Raw genomic sequence first — 19183 nt, 5'->3', positions numbered from 1 at the left:
TTTTATTTATTTCATATACATACTTTACCTGTTTCAATTATTGTTGCTGCTTTTGATTGGGTATTTGTTTGTTGACTCATTTGGACAGCACTGGAGTTTGACTTAAGAGCCTCACTTGTTTGATGTACTTGCTGGTCTAGTGCTCCACCACTTAAGTCACACATGTAGTTAGTTATTGCTAATTATGTAGGATATAGACTGTCACGAACTGTTCAACCTGGGCCTGCTCAGAACTAACATCCTCCATTTTCTCATGTTCTTTTCTGTTTTTTTGTTTGTAGGTTGTGGGACTTGAATTCTGGGCCTGGGCGCTGTCCCTCAGCTCTTCAGCTCAAGGTTAGTGCTCTACCACTTGAGCCACAGTGCCACTTCCGTTTCTCAGCTTCTTGAGTATAAGAATTGCAGGTATGAGCCATGACTATTTGGCTCGTTATTGGCTTTTAAATTTTATGGTCTGTTTTTTTTCATTTTTCTGTATAGAAAATTCATCATAATAGGTTTAAGATCAAGTGAGTTCTCAGGCCATAATGGACTTGGGATAGAGATGGAATATGCTAGAAATATAGCAGAAAAAAATCTAGAACATTCCCAAATATTTGGAGATCAAATTGTACATTTCTGAATAAAACTAAAGGAAAAAAAAGAAGCATCAAAAGAAATGAAAGCAATTTAAATCAAATCAAAATCATACTACTGCTAATATACATTGGTAAATTACAGAAAAAGTGATCTTTCTAAGGATAGATAGGTGTTATGTTACAGAAGAAGTGGTTAAAAGTCAAAAATTAATAATGTATCCTTTCAGATTAGTAGGCTAAAGAAAGATAAATTTCTTTGAGGAATCCTATCAGCTGGGTTTGGAATATAAAATCTTCTTTCTCAAAATAATGTTACAATTTCAGCATTGAGCCAGCAGATGGAGATAAGTCACATAAAAAACAAAACACAGTGGCTGTCTGAGCCTTTGTGCTAAAGGCTAGAATTCGAACACTTGAGCCCTAAACCTACTTCTAGCTTTTCCTGAGTGATTTATTGGCGATAAGAATCTCACAGACAAAGAGTAAAATTGGCAGTGATACTCACTAGACACTATGTTGAAAATGAACTATACAACTTGTGGGGGAGGGAGGTCGGGAGGGAAAAAAACTGGGAGAAAATAAAGGAAGAGGTGACACTGTTCAAAAATATATGTATTTATTACCTGACTTTTGTAACTGCAACTCCTCTGTACATCACCTTTACAACAAATTTTTAAAAACATATATATATACAAGATAGTACTTAATTCATTAGCAATCTGAGTTGACAGGTACTAGCTTAATTTATTGCATCTCCCAACAGCCAAGTTATTAAAAAAAAAAAAAAAGGAAAAAGCAATATAGAAATGAGTGAGTGTCTCCGACTTTAAGACAGGAAACATTAACCTAAGACATTCAGTGCACTTTCTAGAGAAATGAGGTTCAGCCAGACACTAATTTGCTGCAAGCCTGGTGCCAGTAGTTGCTCACTCCTACAATCCAACCTAAAGAGGAGGCTGCCTCTGAGGATCAAGGTTCAAAGCCAGCCTGGGCAGGTATGTCCATGAGATTTTTATCTTCAATTAAGAATCAAAAAAGCTGAAAATTGAGCTGTGGCTCAAGTGGTAGAATGCTAGCCTTCAGCACAAAAGCTCAGTGATAGCACCCAGGCTCTGAGTTCAAGCCCCAAGACCAGAAAAAAAAACCCAAAACAACAAAAACAAAAATCCCACAGGTCACATATTTGGTTAGGAATATACCTAGGCCTAGAACTTGCACACTACAGTACTTTCAGCAGCTGCTCTTGCTTGTATTCTAAATACTTTGGTATATGATAAAAATGCAGTTTTTTGACAAGTACTGATGACCCATGCCTATAATCCTAGCAACTCAGACAGATAAATTCTTGAGACTCATAGCACCAATTAACCAGAAAAAGCTGCAACTAGAAGTATGGCTCAAGTGGTAAAATGCCAACCATGAGCAAAAGTGCTGAGCTGAAACACAATTTCAAGCCTTAATGCCAGAAGAAAAAAAAGTGCAACTAATACATTAAAAAAGTTTGAAAATATATGAAGAAATAAAGAATTTCAAATTATTGTTTGTACATACAGTTCTATACATATATAGCTATATAGCAATCTATAATCACGTGTCATTCATCTGCTCTTGGGCTCTTCCAGTGCATTAAGAGCTTTCAGTCCAGTTTGAATTATATTATTCCATGTGGCTTTTTCTATATAAATGCATCTGTAGTAAGTTTCTCTATCAGAAGGTCTTTTTTTTTTAATTTAATTTTATTTTATTTGAGAACATACTGTACAGAGGGGTTACAATTACATGGGCAGGATAATGCATACATTTCTTACCAAGCATTGCAGCCTCCTCCTTTGTTTACCCTTCACATCCCTTCCCAGCCTCCCCCCTCCCCCCCACCCAACCATACCCTCCCTCCCCCACCCCCACACCGACATTGTAAAGCTGGTTTTGACATGACATTTTGTACTTCTCATTGTAGCAACAGGTCCACCTGAATCCTTAAACGACTTGTTTGTCCCCATCTCCTCCACATGTTATAATGACATCAAATATAGTGAAAGCGGGGGTTACACTGTGGGGGAGGGACATACAAAACAACAAAGAAATAATCTTATAAATGCGTTAGAAACACATGCATGAAAGAAACAAAAACATTAAAATACATATTTAAGGGTTCGTTTTCTTAACATCACATTATCTGACCTTTTCCGCTTGACTCATACCTATACTAGATATTGCAAATAAGGGAACCCATGGGACCTATGTTTCTTTGGGCCTGGCTTACTTCACTTAATATAATTTTTTCCAAGCCTTTCCATTTCCTAACAAATGGGGAAATGTCATTCTGTCTGATGGAGGCGTAGAATTCCATTGTGTATATATACCACATTTTCTTGATCCATTCATCTTCTGAGGGGCATCTGGGTTGGTTCCAGATCTTAGCTATGGTAAATAATGCTGCAATAAACATAGTTGTGCTGGTAGCTTTAGTGTGGTCTTGTTTGTAAACATTTGGGTAAATGCCCAAAAGTGGGATTGCTGGGTCATAGGGGAGTTCTATGTGAAGTCTTTTGAGGAACCTCCATACTGCTTTCCAAAGTGGCTGAACAAGTTTACATTCCCACCAACAATGAAGTAAGGTTCCTTTGTGTCCACATCCCCTCCAGCATCTGCTGTTGTTAGAGTTCTTGATTTTTGCCATTCTAACTGGAGTGAGGTGATATCTCAATGTTGTTTTGATTTGCATTTCTTTTATGGCTAGGGATGTTGAACATTTCTTCATGTGTCTATTGGCCATCCTTCTTTCTTCTTCAGAGAAGTTTCTCTTTAAGTCTTTCGCCCACTTATTTATTGGGCAGTTGTTTCTTTGAGGATTTGTTGTTGGGGGATTTAGTTTTTTGAGTTCCAAGTATATTTTAGATATGAGACCCTTGTCCTTTGTATGGCTAGTAAAGATCTTCTCCCAGTCCGTGGGCTTTCTATTGATCTTGCTAGCTATGTCATTTGCCCTGCAGAAGCTCTGCAACTTTATGCAATCCCATTTGTCCAACCTTTCTTTGATTTGTTGTGTTTCCGGGTCTCTATTCAGAAAATTTCGGCCTGAGCCAAGGAGACCTAGGGTTTCTCCTATTCCATCCTGTAAAGTTTTCAGAGTGTCTGCTTTGAGTTCAAGGTCTTTGATCCATTTGGAGTTGATTCTGGTGCAGGGTGATATATAAGGATCTAGCTTTAGTTTTCTACATGTAGTTAACCAATTTTGCCAGCACCATTTACTGAAGAGGCTGTCTGTCTTCCATTCTATTGTTTTAGCTCCCTTATCGAAGATTAGATGGCTATAGGTCTGTAGGTTCATTTCTGGGTTTTCAATTCTATTCCATTGGTCCTGAGGTCTGTTCTTAAGCCAATACCAAGCTGTTTTGATTACTATGGCTTTGTAGTAGAGTTTGAAATTTGGTATTGCTATTCCTCCAGCAGTGTTCTTTCCGTTGAGGAGCGTTTTTGCTATTCGGGGTCTTTTATTGTTCCATATGAATTTTTGGATTGCCTCTTCTATTTCCTTGAAGAATGAGGGTGGAATTTTGATAGGTATTGCGTTGAATTTGTAGATAGCCTTGGGAAGTATTGCCATTTTCACGATGTTAATCTTTCCAATCCAGGAGCATGGGAGGTTTTGCCATTTTTTAAGTTCTGTGTTGATTTCCTTTTTCAAGATTTTAAAGTTTTCATCATAGAGGTCCTTCACTTCTTTAGTTAAGTTAATTCCTAGGTATTTTATTTTTTGTGGGGCTATTACAAATGGAGTTGCTTTCCTAATTTCAGCCACACTTTTCTCATTGTTGGCATACAGAAAAGCCATTGATTTTTGGGGGTTAATTTTATAACCTCTACTTTGCCAAAGTTTTGAATCAGCTTGAGTAATTTGGGAGTGGAGTCTATGGGATTCTTTAAATACAAGATCATGTCATCTGCAAAGAGGGAGAGTTTTATTTCTTCTTTCCCTATTTGGATCCCCTTTATGTCTGCATCTTGTCTTATTGCTGTAGCTAGGCATTCTAATACTAGATTGAAGAGAAGTGAAGAGAGTGGGCATCCTTGTCTTGTTCCTGAGTTAAGAGGAAATGGCTTTAGTTTTTCACCGTTGAGTATAATGCTGGCTGTAGGTTTGTCATATACAGCCTTTATTGTATTCAGGAATGTTCCATGGATTCCTAATTTTTCCAAAACCTTCATCTGTAGTAAGTTTCTCTACCAGAAGGTCTTAAGTGCACTTTTGTGGCAGTTTTATTAGATACATGTATTGGTTATACTTTAGAATACACTGAAAGCTCTTGAAAAACATGGGTAATGGAGATGAGGAAAACAAATAAGGAGTTAAATCTGATTAAAACACTATCCATGAGGCAATCACCAATGGCTCAACTCTGTAATCCTAGCTACTCAACAGGTGAGATCAAGCTTCCAATCTCTCCAGGGTAGTAAAGTCCATGAGATTCTTATCTCCAGTTGAAAAAAGACACAAGCCAAAAGTGGAGCTGTGGCTGAAGTGGTAGAGCACTAGCATGAGCTAAAGAAGCTTGGGGACAGCACCCAGCCCCTGAATTCAAGCCCCAGAACAGGCAAAGACACACACACACACACACACACACACACACACACACTACTGTACATACATGTGTAAAACACCAAGATAAAACCTTTTTGATTAAGCATCATTCACTAAAAATAATGAATGTGAAAACAGGTCCTGTCTAGGATTAGGTTACTCTAAAAAAAAGAGATCAGCACAGTCCATCTATTAGTTCTGAGATCCCAATACCAAACTGTAAATATAAAAGACTGCGCCAATTAGGGGAGCATGATTGGTCCCTGATGCTCTAGAAGAGAAGGGAATGAAGAAGAGCTCAAGTAACTGCATTTTAAGATTAACCCCACCAACCTGTAGCTGTGCTGCCCTCAGAATAACCTCAAAAGAGGAACACTTCTCAAAAAACCACAGGTTGCCACCAACCCTGCGCACCCTTAAGGAACAGAACAGTTGCCCAAGTGTTCCATCAGAAAAAGGGGAAGTGTAGTCAGGGCAGACCCCTGAACTGGTGAACTTGCTTACTTGTGTGGAACCCCCCTGAACTTGTGAACTTGTTTAATACTATAAAAGCTGTGCTAATTTTGATCTCCGGGCCTCTTAGCGTCACCGAGTGCGTGGAGGACCAAGCTGGAGCTTGCAATCAACGACTCTTTGCTGTTTGCATTGATCATGGCCTCTGGTGGTCTGTGAGGGGATGTCTGAAAACTGAGCACTTCAGTTACTAATGGAAGGACAACCAATGAGGATGTCAAAATTGGTCAACATACTTTACATATATGCTTGAGATTGGGACAATGAAGCCTTTGGAAATTTGTCTGGGAAGGGTGAGGAGTTGGGATGAGGAAGGGTGATGGAGAGGTGAATTTGTTCAAGGCTCATTGTATGAATATATGAACATGTCAACATGAGGTTTCCCTGTACAATTAATTCATGCTAATGAAAATGTAAAAGGAAAAAATCCACACTTCAATTTCAGTATTTTAATTAGTGATTGTCTGGTACATTGAAAAATCTCTTCAAATCTTAAAAATGAAATATTGATTTAAAAAAAGAATGACTGCTTAAGCAACATAATCATACTGATCATTTCAATAGGGATAGACAAATTCTTTTTTAAAAAATGCAAATCTGGGGAAAACAGCAGAAACCATAACAGTACATGATTGTGTTCATTACTTTGTGAAATCTCTATTTTCTGCAGTCAACATTGCTCATATTTAGCCCATTCATTTTTTGGGGGGTTGGTCTGGTCGTGGGGCCTGAACTCTGGGCCTGGGTGCTGTCCCTCAGCTCTTCAGCTCAAGGCTAGCGCTCTACCACTTGATCCACAGCCAGTTTTTTTTATTTTTACTTATGTGGTGGTGAGGAATCGTACGCAGGGCCTATGCATGCAAGACAAGCACTCCACCACTAAACCATCTTCCCAGCCCCCCATCCATTTTTTAAAGTTTTAAGTAGCTATTTCAATAAATATTTCCATTAACAGCAGCACTAGCTTCCTTGCAGTCTTGGTCTTCATTAAAGTTTCCCAAACAGTCAACGATTCTGAATCTAGAAGACATGTAAAATTGGTACATATGAACTCCCCAATAAAGACTGATCAATCCTGTCTCATTTCTTTCCTGATGACTAGTTGCAAAATCATCAATTATACAAAGAAAATAAACATGTTATTTTGTTGTTTCATTGTTCACAACATCCTTTGGCACTATCTGACCTATCAATTTCATGGCATCTTTGTCATGAATTTAAGTAATAAATTCATAGAATTATACCAGAAAAGCATACTAATTCCATACTTATAATGATAAAATACACATCTACTTTTTAGAAAATGAGAGTCAATTTTCTGGTGTAATGCTCCAAATTGAATTACCACTGACAGACCAGGAGACTCCGGAGTACGTGGTCATTGTGTGTAGTAGGAAAGCTCCTTGCTGACTCACAGTGCTGAACTACAGCCATGAAGCTACCAAGCAGCTCCAATTGCAAAAATGCCCTAACGTATTCCAATGTTTTTAATACATAATGCTAAGATTTTCAAAAATACATGTGTATAATGTATTTATGTATAGTGTACTTTATTTATATCTATAACATGAGGTTTCTTTCCTTTCAAAGTAATCATAGTATAAATATGTGCTTAGCTTGGCTTAGTTTCAGTTCACCTATTGAATAGAGGAATGACACAGAAATCTTTATTCATATAATTAATACATACTTCTTTTCAGTTTTCTGGGAACCTGAGCATTGAAAGATAAAGCAAAGGATTTAATCCTCAATTAATATTCTTGGCTCAAAGGAACAGAGAATAGTCAAGTTGATAGAACTGTCCTTTAATTATGTCAGATTTTTAAGCATTCCTTTCTTTCTAAAAAGCTTAAGAGCAAAGTAGGATGTTTTCTTAGGTTCTCATGAGCAAAAGTAAGAAATATACATATATATATATACATATATAAATATATATGTATATATATGTGTGTGTGTGTATGTGTGTGGGTGTGGGTGTGGGAAAAAAAACTGTGTTCCAAGATTTGAGATGAAAAGACAGACCATGAATGGGAAAGCCAAGAATGTATAAATGCCCTACCATATACAAAGACTAATTACTGCTAAAGAACTTGAAATGATACTCATAGGTGATGAAAAAATATATATTTGGAATCTGTTTTGATGTCTATACCTCTGATTTAATTACAGTACTTCAAATCTTGAATTTTAAAGTATTTTTCAATTCTTACCTGTTGATTCATCCAGTTTCCTGAGACCATTCAGTGAGAGCACGACTACATTTTGGAGAGGAGTAAAGCCCTTGATGAATGGGGCTATGTCAGTCTTAAGAAGAACTCGTGGTGGCAGGCCCTTCTCGAAGTTATGTGTTCTGATCAAGGTAGGGGGATACAAGGATGCCACTAAATAATTCACAACAACACACCAACTTTTCTCAAAATCTGCTTCTGGTTTGGAATAGTAAAGAATTCTGCAAGACAAATGGAAAACATACTCACTTCATTTCAAACTCATTTCATTCAAGATTGTCTTCTGTTAAGAAAACAATATGCAAATAAAATAAAATAAAATAAAAACAAATACTGATATTCAAAAGCAATAAAAAAAAAAGAAAACAAAATCCATACTTCATTGAGAAATAGGTCTGAAAGTAGAATGACATTAGTCTATGATACCTTCAAAAGTTTTGGAGATGGCTAATAGGTTTTTAAACCTGAAAAGGATCATACCACATTGTTAACGTTTTATATACCTCTCTAAGACACATTATACTAGAAAAACTTTTGATGGTTGATTTGTAAGAATGGTAAGAGTGTAAATAACTCTCCTTGGTAATATAGAAATAAGTACCATTGCTGTGTGTCCCCAGGATACTAAGCACCCCAAAGGAAGATGTCAACTTTTCTTGTTTCCTTTGTTTTCTAGGACTTGAACTCAAGGCCCAAGTTTTTGTTCTCAAAGCTAGCAGTCTACCATTTGAGCCACAGATCCACTTCTGACTCTTTAGTCATAAATTTAGACCTAAGAATCTCAAAGACTTTCTTGCAGGATTCAAACCAAGATCTTCAGATCTCATCCTTCTCAGTAGCTAACAGATGTGAGCCACTGGCACCTAGCTTTCCTTGGCTTTGGGGGGAAGGGATTAGAAGCTTTTAAAGTGGAGGAAATCTCTCTCAAAATTCCTCATATTTATAAGTCTAATAATTATAGTTGGAAGTAATAACAGGTGTACGACTCTGTCTTCAACAACTATTCAGCATGCTAAATGATTTAAAGATATGCAAAATTCTTGTTCCCCATAAGACATGTACGCACCTTCCTTGGCTCACTAAGAGCATCCTCCTCCAAGCCTTACCAATCCCAGCACCTTAGTCATCTCATCAGAAAGCAGCAACTCCTTCTCTGTTTCCCATGGCACCATCTGCATACTTGAAAGTTTCTTATATCACTAGATTATATTCTCATTCACAGAAGCTAGGTCTTTTTGACTACCATCAAACAGAAAATGCTTGTATTATGCTTGTCAATGCCAAGTAAACTATGGAATGACAAGGAACACTAGCTGGCAGGGTCTCCCAGCTTCCTTCCTTGCCTGGAGGTGGTAGAACAGCAGATTTAGATCCTTGGTGACAAGAGTTTACTTGGGAATCACTGATCTTTTTTAGACCACATTTGTCTTTCAAATGAAAATAAGAACATCTGACTGTAACTAAGGTTCTTGTGCAAAGAACACTAAGGACCAGTAACAGTGGATGTGCTACATTCCAAAGGATTAGGACAGGAGGAAATGGAATGACAGCACCACTTCATAGACATTGGAGAAAGGACCCAATGTGAACTTCTATAGTAAGTGACCTTTCCAAATACTTTGGCTGAATGAGTTGTTCATGCGATGAGTGAGATGAGCAATTTCTGTGTGACCATGAAAATATATTTTAAAAAACAACTTCAAATCATTCATATAAATTTTATGAATAGGTAGACTGGAGCCAGTCAGTTCTAGAATTCAATTCTCTAAGATTGGAGCACATGAAAGCCACACAGTAGTGTCTTACTGAAATAACACTTCTTTTCATAGTCTGGTCTGAAGAAAGTAACTGATGTTTGGCAGTGTGTAGTATGTTACAATGGTGGACCCAACTCTTCAACATTTTCTATAATCCAGTCTACTGTTATTTTCCTACAAATTTAGAAAAAGAAGACACCAAGTTAAAAAAGGGATCAAGAGTTCTCTACTCCTTCCTTTCCTCCCTTAAGAATATTAGAAGCCACCTTTCACTTTGGAAGCAGGTGACTAAAACTGTCTTTTCTGGAGACCAACAAGAATAAAGATAAATTTATTTGGAACCATGTTGTTTATAGTTAAATGATTGCTTAGATAAACAACATATCATGTTTACCCTAGGGGCATGTTTATAGTTGAAAAATTCTATTCTGGCCCTTAGAGTAGTAGTGCTACTCCTTACCAGTTGTAGTGCACTACAACTTGCTCAATATGAACAATTGTTCAATATGAAATTGTTCAATATGAATGATTTCCAAGGGAACCAGATTCCTGAGGAAAGCTTCAAATGTGGATGGGATCCCAAGACTTCCAGGAAAGAAGCACAAAATTAGAGATTAATGTTTGAAATTGTGAAAACAACCTGCTAGATTCCTAGTGTCACAGACACTAGAAGAAAGATTAGTTAAGAACTGTACCTCAAACAATTTTACCTTTCATGTTCATCTCTTCAGAACCTACTAGGGGATGGGTCCTACCAAATAATGCACAGGAAAGACTCTGGAGAAATGGAAATGGATGATAAAACACCAATGAAAGGAGGCAGAAAATTTCCCCAGGGCAGCAGTATAATCGGATCACTGGACCATACCTGGCCTTTGGGCAGATCATAGAAAGTGCATTGATTAGAAACAGAAGAGGAGATGCATACAGTATGTAGCACAACACACGGCGTAATAGTGTTATGTGTACAGAACACTGAGACAGCACATAGGACAATGATTATCTGTTAGGTGGATAAAACAGTAAGGAAAAGTGATCCATTCAGTCTGAGGCAAAATGTGACTAATGATTACAGCCATAGCAATCTCAACTCTGAACATCAACCTAAGGAAGATGACTAACTTTGAATGTGATACTCCCCTATCACATTTTTGCCCTTTGTCATCACATACTTTCTAAGCTAGAACATCCAAAACTATTTGTAAATCATGCTATAAACACTGATGATGGAATTTGTTGTGTTTTCCTTGATCAGTCATGGGACTTGAACTCAAGGCCTGAGCACTGTCCCTGAGCTTTTTGTGCTCAAAGCTCACACTTTGGTTAATTAAAGAAAAGAGTCTTATGAATGTTCCTTCCTGGGCTGGCTGCAAACCTAAATCCTCAGATTTCAGCCACCTGAGTAGTTAAGATTACAGGGATAAGCCACTGGCGCCCAACCTGGGATTTGTTTGTAATATTCAGATTGAAAATCACTACCTTTCTAAAGGAAAAATAAAAATAATAAGTTTTTTAGTAGTTTAACATTTAAAATTTATCCTTACTTATCTTCAAAATTGCCAAGAGATCCTTCCAAGGAGGAGGTATGTGCAGTCCATAGGTATCTCAAGATATCATCAAAGTTAGTGGAAGGTGACTTCAGATACTAAAGTATGGAAAAGAAATCATGATTTGAAAAAAGTTCAAGACAATTGAAGTATTTCTCAATTGAGAAATGTACTGCATAAAATTAGTTTGAGTTTCTAAGAATTAATATGTAGAAGACTTTAGTGCCAAACATCTTGTAGAGAGAATATAATATATATGAATATATATTAATTTTAGTAAAGCACATTTATCCAGAAAACAAGAACTTCATTTTCAAAAAGCCCATAGGTTTATACTGTCTAGAAGTATTTGTGTTCTATTCTCCCACAAACATAATTAAAATTATCATAACAGTAAGAAGGAAAATTTTTGTTTCAATATTTAATTACCTTTACCGCAATCAATTGAAAATTAAATAGATAAATACATCTTTTCATCACTGATTTTAGTCCTTTCCTGTATTTAACCTAGGTATGCTTTGTCATTTATTTATTTGGTGGTACTAGGTTTGAACTTGATGTCCTGCTAACTACTCAGAAACTCTAATACTTGAGGCATGCCTTCACACGTTTTCAATTTTAGTTATTGTTCAGGGAGAGTCTCATGTTTTTGCTTCAGCTAACCTCAGACTACAATCCTGACCTATAGCTTCTCCCTATAGCTGGACTCATAGTTCCATGTCACCATGCCTGGCTCACTGATTGAGGTGGGATGGTACTAATGTTTTGGTGGGCCTTGATCCCCAATCCTCCTGATCTCTGTTTCCCAAGTAGTTAGGATTGCAGACATGATTCATTATGCCTAGCTTTTCACTGAATATTTATGACAAAAAACCATCCATTTGTTTAGTTCTTCCCATATATGATTATTTATTAATTTTCATTGAAATAAATTGGTTCCTCTAAAACCAACTCTGCCATTGCATTTCTCCTAAGATCTCACAGCTTACCTACACTTACTATTAACCATTCTAGCTTATCTATCCTATAGTTTAAAACAAATCTAATATCCTCAATTTGGGAGCTATACATCATTGGAATTGAGAAGAATGGATACATTTTATATTAATGCTGTGATTGAGTTGTAATTATCAATGACATGCATTGTACTACTGTGCTACTTAGCCTCAATATATGTAGTACAACAATTCACATTTTCATAATAAGGAAAATGTTTTTGTACATTACCCCTAAAACAGACTTAAACAATAATTGCAACGTAACTACAGGAATCTCTTGACATGATAATAGTCAATGGCAATACTTAAAGAAGCAACCTGATAAAAAGCATTCCATTGGTTCATCATCTCAGTGTGGGATGAACGACAGCCAGAAACATTGTAACAAAACCTCTGCTGATCCTTGGGTGGTGGCAGTAGTGTGACTTGATCGGGTGATATCCCCATGATGCCAGAATCAACCGCAGAAAGGAAAGGTATTGCACACAGAAAATAATTTATATCTGTAACAACAAACAAACATCAAGAGAATTTTGGTTTGCATGTGTTCAGTTTCCAGGGATTGAGATCAGGGCCTCACACTGTTAACTCTTTTTTTTTTTTTTTTCATTCCTGGCTGATGTTTTACCATTTGATCTATACCTGCAGTCCAAAGTTTGAGCTTGTTGTTTAGGGATGGAGTCTCAGAGATTTTCTACTTAGTCTGTCTTTAAACTCTTGAAACTCAGGTCCTCTGGACTCAGCTTCATAACATGTTAGACTTAAAGGCATAAGCCACTGGTACCTACGTCAAAAACATGTTTGTAATGAGGCCATAGGGCATTAACAGTTGGTGGGATTGTGAACTGGTTCAACTTCTCTGGAAAGCAGTATGGGTGTTCCTCAAAAGATTAAACATAGAGCTCTGCTATGATCCAGTAGTCCCAGTCCTGGGCATTTATCCAAACGATCACAAACAAGGCCACATAGAAGCTGCGAGCACAACTAGGTTTATTGTAGCATCATTTATCATAGCTAACATATTTAACCAACTCAGATCTCTCTTAGTAGATTAAAGGATCAAGAAAATGTGGTATAAATATGCAATGGAATTTTATGTTTCCATCAGAAAGAATGACATCACCCTGAACATAAGGAAATGGAAAGACTTGGAAAAAATTATATTTAATGAAGTAAGACAGACCTAAAGAAACATAAGCTCCATGGTTTCCCTCATTTGTAATAATTAGAATAGGTCTAGGATAGCCCTAGCAGAGGATCACAATAGCTCAATGGCTATGCACAGACAATGATGCTAATGGAAATAAACTCCAAGATATGGGAACACAAGGTTTAAGAGTTTTTTGTTTTGGTTTGTTTTTAATGTATTGCGTGAAGTTACTTCTGTGCTCCTTTTTTTTCCTTTTTTTTATCCCCTATTGCCAGTTTTTTATTTTGGTACCCTGTTTATTGTATATATGTTTATCTGATTTGAGGAAGGAAAGGGGAATAATAAAATGGTGAGACAAAGGACCAAGGTTGAACCGATGCAACAGTGATACGCAAAGACAGTAAGTTGGACACGAACTTTACAACTTACAGGGCAGGGAAGTCTGGAGGAAGGAAAGTGGGAGAAAACAAGGGAGGGGTAACAATGTTCAACAAGCAATGTACTCATTAACTTATTTATGTAACTGTAAACCTTCTGTACACCACCCCTACAATAAAATAAAATAAAACGAATACAGATTCAGAAGCAGGAGATAAAAATTGGGGACCAAACTCAAAAATATTATATAAAAAACCCTAAAGACCATGCATATGAATTCAATGTACTTCTGTTAGTAATACTATAATCATGAATATATACCAGTTCAAGAAATGTACCAATCAAAATACAGTAGACTTAAAGAAGAACTCAAATAGTATAATTCCTTAGGAAGGCAAAATCAAAGTTTAGTAAAAATAAAACACCAGGAAATGGGTACCCCAAGGGGGTAGGGTGGGGTTGGGTCAAGGGAAAGAGGAGAAGAAGTGGAGACTTCAGTAAAGAATTCAATGCATATTCTACAAAATTAAGAAGAGTTAGGGAAGGAGGGAATAAGGGAGACATGATCAAGATGCATTTTACTCATAAATTGTTTTGTTAAATGGCAATTCCTTTGTACAGCTACTTAATAGATAAGATTAAAAACAAAAGAACAGCTAGGTACTGGTGGCTCATACCTGTAATCCTAGCTACTCCAGAGGCTGAGATCTGAGGATCCTGAGACTCTTATCTGAAATTAACCACCAGAAAACTGCGAATGGAGCTATGGCTCAAAGTGTTAGAGCACTAGCCTTGAACAAAAGAAGGTCAAGTATAGTGCTAAAGGCTTGAGTCCAAGCCCCGTGACTGATTAAAAAATGAACAAATAATTTGCTCTATAGCTTTTTAAAAAAGGAATGTGAAAATGAAAAATATTTTAATAGACTTAGTAACACTCGTTTTTCAAATATTAAATAAAACAGGAAGAAAACTATCAAATTGAAGTGGATATATCTCTCACCAAGATTATATTGTGAATTATAATTTTTCTAAAGTACTCTAATATGATTGTAGATTTTGCAAATGGATATTTTTTTCTCTTAGAGAAGTATCTTTAATTTGAAGACATATTAAGTGTCTGGTTTTAGCCCTTGTTTTAACCAAAGTCTCCAAATCAAACTATTCCTGAGTTCTAGCAGTAGATAATAAAATCAATAAATAATGAGAATAACAATCACATAAGCTAAAAGTTTTTCCCTCAATGGCTTTATTACAGCAGAGTTAAGCATTCTAATTCATACTGATGCCCACTAGAAATCAGTGGTGTACTATAACCATGTATTTTTTTCATATGTCTCAGCATAGCAGGATGATATACTGAACTACTAAGCTAATGGGGAAGGGAAATGAAATTTAAATTTTATATCTGTGACAAGCCTATTCTTGAACTTTTGAGAAGAGTGTGTAAAGTAGTAAGAGAAATATATTTGGAGATACATATCACATGTGATTCCCTGAGAAAGTGAAAATTAACTTTATCTTGTGTCTTATAATTAGGAAATAATCTCTAAGAAGCAGATATATATAAATACATATATACATTAGTTTTGCCAAACACACAAAATTAGAGAATTAGAAATTCCTTCCAATGCATTTTAGCACTTTTTTTATGTGACTGAAGCCTTAAATTACATGATGATAAAATAAAGTGTGAAAACTATTCATCTGATTCATTTACCCATTTGACCAAGAAAAACTAAAGCACTGATTTCTTGACTTTCACTTCTTAGCTTCCTCAGTTCAAAAGACTCCATACCACACTTTGGGGACCTGCCTGCTAAGTGTCACTGTTGATCTCTCAGAGGTCATAACCTTCTTCCGTTTTGTGGTTCAGTTCTTCTGTAAAATGCTGGATGTGTCCTAAAAATGACTGTAGTTGATATCTTTTATAATGTGACAGAGTCTACCACATACATCGTGAATTTGATTCATTTTTATAGGAGAATTGTGAGTTAGGGAAAAGGTAATCAAGATTTTTGCAAAGTAAACCTACCAGTCCACCAACTGTCTGCAGAGATACACAGATTATCTTCTGATTCATAACCACAGTTAGTCTTTCTGGTAGGATCAGCTGATCTGCCTAGAGAACAAAGAATGCAGAGATTAGTAGTAGTTGAGTATCTCTAATGCCAATAATTCAGATCTAACATTGATTTATGCTTGATAATTATGCCTAATTTTGTACTGAAGTTTCTACTAGAAATAGACAAACAAAAAAGAACTTGTGAGAAAAGGAAAGTAGAGAAATATAATTATTCCAATGAGAAAATAAAGCAATTTTCAAAAACATGGGTGTGGCATACAGAGTTCCACTTTTCATAGATCAAGAGAAGGAAAACGAGGTTTCTCACCTGATCTGAATTGCCAGCCAAGTTGCAAAGGCAGTCCCCATAAGACATTTTGCTCATTTTCTGGAGCAAATTTTGCAAAATATGTGGCTGTCTGGCTCAGCAGAATTTTATACATCCCCATTCTGCTAGTGTAGACCCAGGGATCAATAATGTATTTTCCATTCTCCACCTTGTAGTCACTGAACTGGCCAGGACTCTCCTCCCATAGAGGGGGATAGAAACTTGAAAGGTTAGGAGCTCCTACTACAGAGGTAGAAAGATAACCCACTAATACCAATGCCCAGCAAGGAATGAAAGCCATGGTGCTAATGTTGGGGAACTGTGATTGGGTTGAGCTTTTATTGGAGAAGGAAGGAGGAAGTAGCAATATTTTCCTACCCCCACCTCTTGTTACTACTTTGCATTCTTCTTTTTTTTTTTTTTTTGCAGAGGGTGGAGGTGTTGATAACTTTGATACATTTGTTAGCATTCACTACAATTAAGTTATTTTTGCCAGCTGTGGAGAATTCACAAATTATGCTCAAACCTAAATACAAAATGAGGCTGTACTCTATGAAAGATTTGTCAACAAAAAAAATTTCAAAAATTATCCAACCCATACTGTGGTTATAAAATAGATCATCAGGGGCATTAGAATACTTGCCCTCATTTTAAAAAAACATATCTCATAGAAAATGGGAATACTAACATTTGTAATCATAGGCAAGCAAGATATGCTATAAAAATAAGATTGATTTTGTTATAAAGCAAATTTCTGTTTCAAGAAAGAAACCTATTTACTACGTAGAGTTGCAAAAACAAGAGTATCCTTAACATCAAAAAAGAGAAAGAAAAGAAAGAAACTTTATCAGTTATTACCAGTTCATTAAAGAAAGAAGCTTGAAGTATATCCAATTATCTCAGTTCCATAGACAAAACCAGTAGCTTAGAAATAATGAGTTTGTTGGACAGATACTGCTAATAAATTCCCAATATCTATTCTTTTAACTTCATTTAACCAGCACACACACACACACTCACACACACACACACACACACACAAATCCAGAAGTGGAGCTGTGGCTCAAAGTAGTAGAGCCTTGAGGGAAAAAGCTCAGGGACAGCATATAGGCCCTGAGTTCAAGCTCCACGACCAACAAAAAAAAACACAAAACATTGCCCAAGTACATATATTTTCCTTTAATTAAGGCTGTAAATACACCTATAACCTTAGCTACTCAGGATTGAGCTGAGGATCATAGTATGAAGTCAGAAAGAATGTCTGTGAGACTCTTATCTACAATGAACTACCAAATATCAGGAAGTGGTGCTCAAGTGGTAGAGCGCTAGCACTAAGCACAAAAGCCAGGGTACAGTGCCTAGATCTTGAGTTCAATTCCCAGGACTGGTACCATCAGAAAAGTTTTGTTTGTAGATGTTATGCTGGTACTTGGAAAGGATGAGAAAATAAATTGAAAAAGTAAAAAAGAGAACTTATGTTTAGTTATATGTCAGGTTTTATATTGACACAATATTATCAGAAGTAAATTGAGAAATTTGAAAAGCAAGAATCACTGATATTAGCAATCATTTTTAACTTAAATAATCAGAATTTGTACCTTATAGTGGAGTACCATCTAATGTATATTGTATTGTGTATAAAACAGGCTAAGGAAATCTAGCTCCTCAAGTGTCCACCATTTTCTCATGATGAAAATACTGAAAATTCTTTCTTTGACCTCTTTGATAAGATAAGAACTAATTGCACCCTATTGCTGCCCTAAGTTCAATGCCATACCAGAGCTTCTTACCCTACCTGTGATTTAGTACCAGTTGATCATCCCTCTCTCCCAATAAACCGCCCCAGGCTCTGATAACCATCACTCTAATCTTATCTTTAGTGCTATCAGCTTTTCTAGTAAAAGTTTTGTTAGCATAAATTAATTCTAAAAATGGCTTCGTCGTAAAACTTACAATATCCATTAAAGGACTGAGCTCTACCCTATTATACCAAGTGCATAAAGATGCCAGGAGAAACCCCAGATATGTGCAGACATGCTTAATGTGCAGGTAGGGCAATCCTACCTAAACCTGCCTGTAAATATTCCATCCTGGGCCTAGCCTGTAAGGCTCTGAGCCTGAGCCTGAGCCTGAGCTATGAGCTATGAGCTATGAGGCCTGGAATGGGTTAAGAGGTTAAAAGACTGAGAACTGGACCCTTTGAAGGTCAAACAATCTAGGCAAGACAAATGTAAGCTGTTTAAACATTAGATAGCTTGAGACCTTGTATAAGGGAATATTCTCCCTATTCTCTTCCACACCTGCAATAACTCCCCTATACTAAACCAAAGTCACCTCTGTTTCCTTGCCAAGACCCTATGAAAGTGTTGACGCCAACACCTCCCTGGCCCCATATCCAAACCCGCAGGAATGCTGGGACTCTCGTTGTTCCTCATAAATAGTCCTCTCCTGTTGAAGACTGAGTCCCTCCTCTTTCCTTCCTTTCTCCTCCATTTCTCTATTATCCATGTCATGAATTTTTATCAAATTCACCTCTTCTACATTGTTTTCCTAACCCCATTTCTCCTTCCCTCATATTTTAACATTTTAGTGGCATTAATGTTATATATGTATATAATGTAAATATATTACATAACTATGCTATATAGATATGTTATATATTATGTATAGTACTGTAATATTCAGCTCCAACTCCATCACCCATACCTTTCCTCTTTCCTCTCCTCCCCCACCACTGATATCAAATATTTTTTAGTCCATATATGAATGAGATCAGACAACACTTGTCTTAACCAAACACTTGTTTTACTTAACCAGAGGATTTCTAGTTCCACCATGTTACCACACTGATATTTCACTCTTTTTATGGCAAATAATAGTTCAATGCTTTTATGTACCAACTTGTCTATAATCATTCATCAGGTGATGAGCACATACTTTCATTTCATGGATGTTTTGAGTGTATTGTGACTAGTGCATTTGTCACATTAACAGACTGATTTTATTCCTTTAGATATATAGTAATGAATCATCAGATAACATGGAAGTTCTATTTATGACAG

The 19183-nt window shown here is 36.5% G+C and overlaps 1 protein-coding gene across 1 annotated transcript; it reads right to left on the bottom strand.

Moving 5' to 3' along the window:
- Positions 1–6550: 6550 nt before the first annotated feature.
- CUNH6orf58 (chromosome unknown C6orf58 homolog) lies at positions 6551–16422 on the bottom strand. The gene is made up of 6 exons (XM_042701298.1): positions 16122–16422; positions 15764–15850; positions 12522–12706; positions 11203–11303; positions 7884–8122; positions 6551–6693 (listed from the first exon to the last, which is right to left on the bottom strand). Exons 1-6 carry the CDS (start codon positions 16420–16422, stop codon positions 6593–6595), a joined length of 1014 nt encoding a protein of 337 aa, XP_042557232.1. The 3' UTR covers positions 6551–6592.
- Positions 16423–19183: the final 2761 nt, after the last annotated feature.

The sequence above is a fragment of the Dipodomys spectabilis genome, unplaced genomic scaffold (assembly GCF_019054845.1).
Source record: "Dipodomys spectabilis isolate Male_0828 unplaced genomic scaffold, ASM1905484v1 ptg000001l, whole genome shotgun sequence".
NCBI lineage: Eukaryota > Metazoa > Chordata > Mammalia > Rodentia > Heteromyidae > Dipodomys > Dipodomys spectabilis.
The sequence above is the reverse complement of the archived record's forward strand: the minus strand, read 5'-3'. Positions and strand labels throughout refer to the sequence as shown.

What these genes read in the sequence shown, in the direction of transcription:
- CUNH6orf58 (XM_042701298.1), bottom strand. Translation starts at nt 16,422, where the DNA reads ATGGCTTTCATTCCTTGCTGGGCATTGGTATTAGTGGGTTATCTTTCT. An exon ending in TGGCTGGCAATTCAGATCAG is followed by an intron (nt 15,851 to 16,121) that starts GTGAGAAACCTC and finishes TTTGTTCTCTAG; the next exon opens with GCAGATCAGCTGATCCTACC. An exon ending in AATGGAATGCTTTTTATCAG is followed by an intron (nt 11,304 to 12,521) that starts GTTGCTTCTTTA and finishes TCCATACTTTAG; the next exon opens with TATCTGAAGTCACCTTCCAC.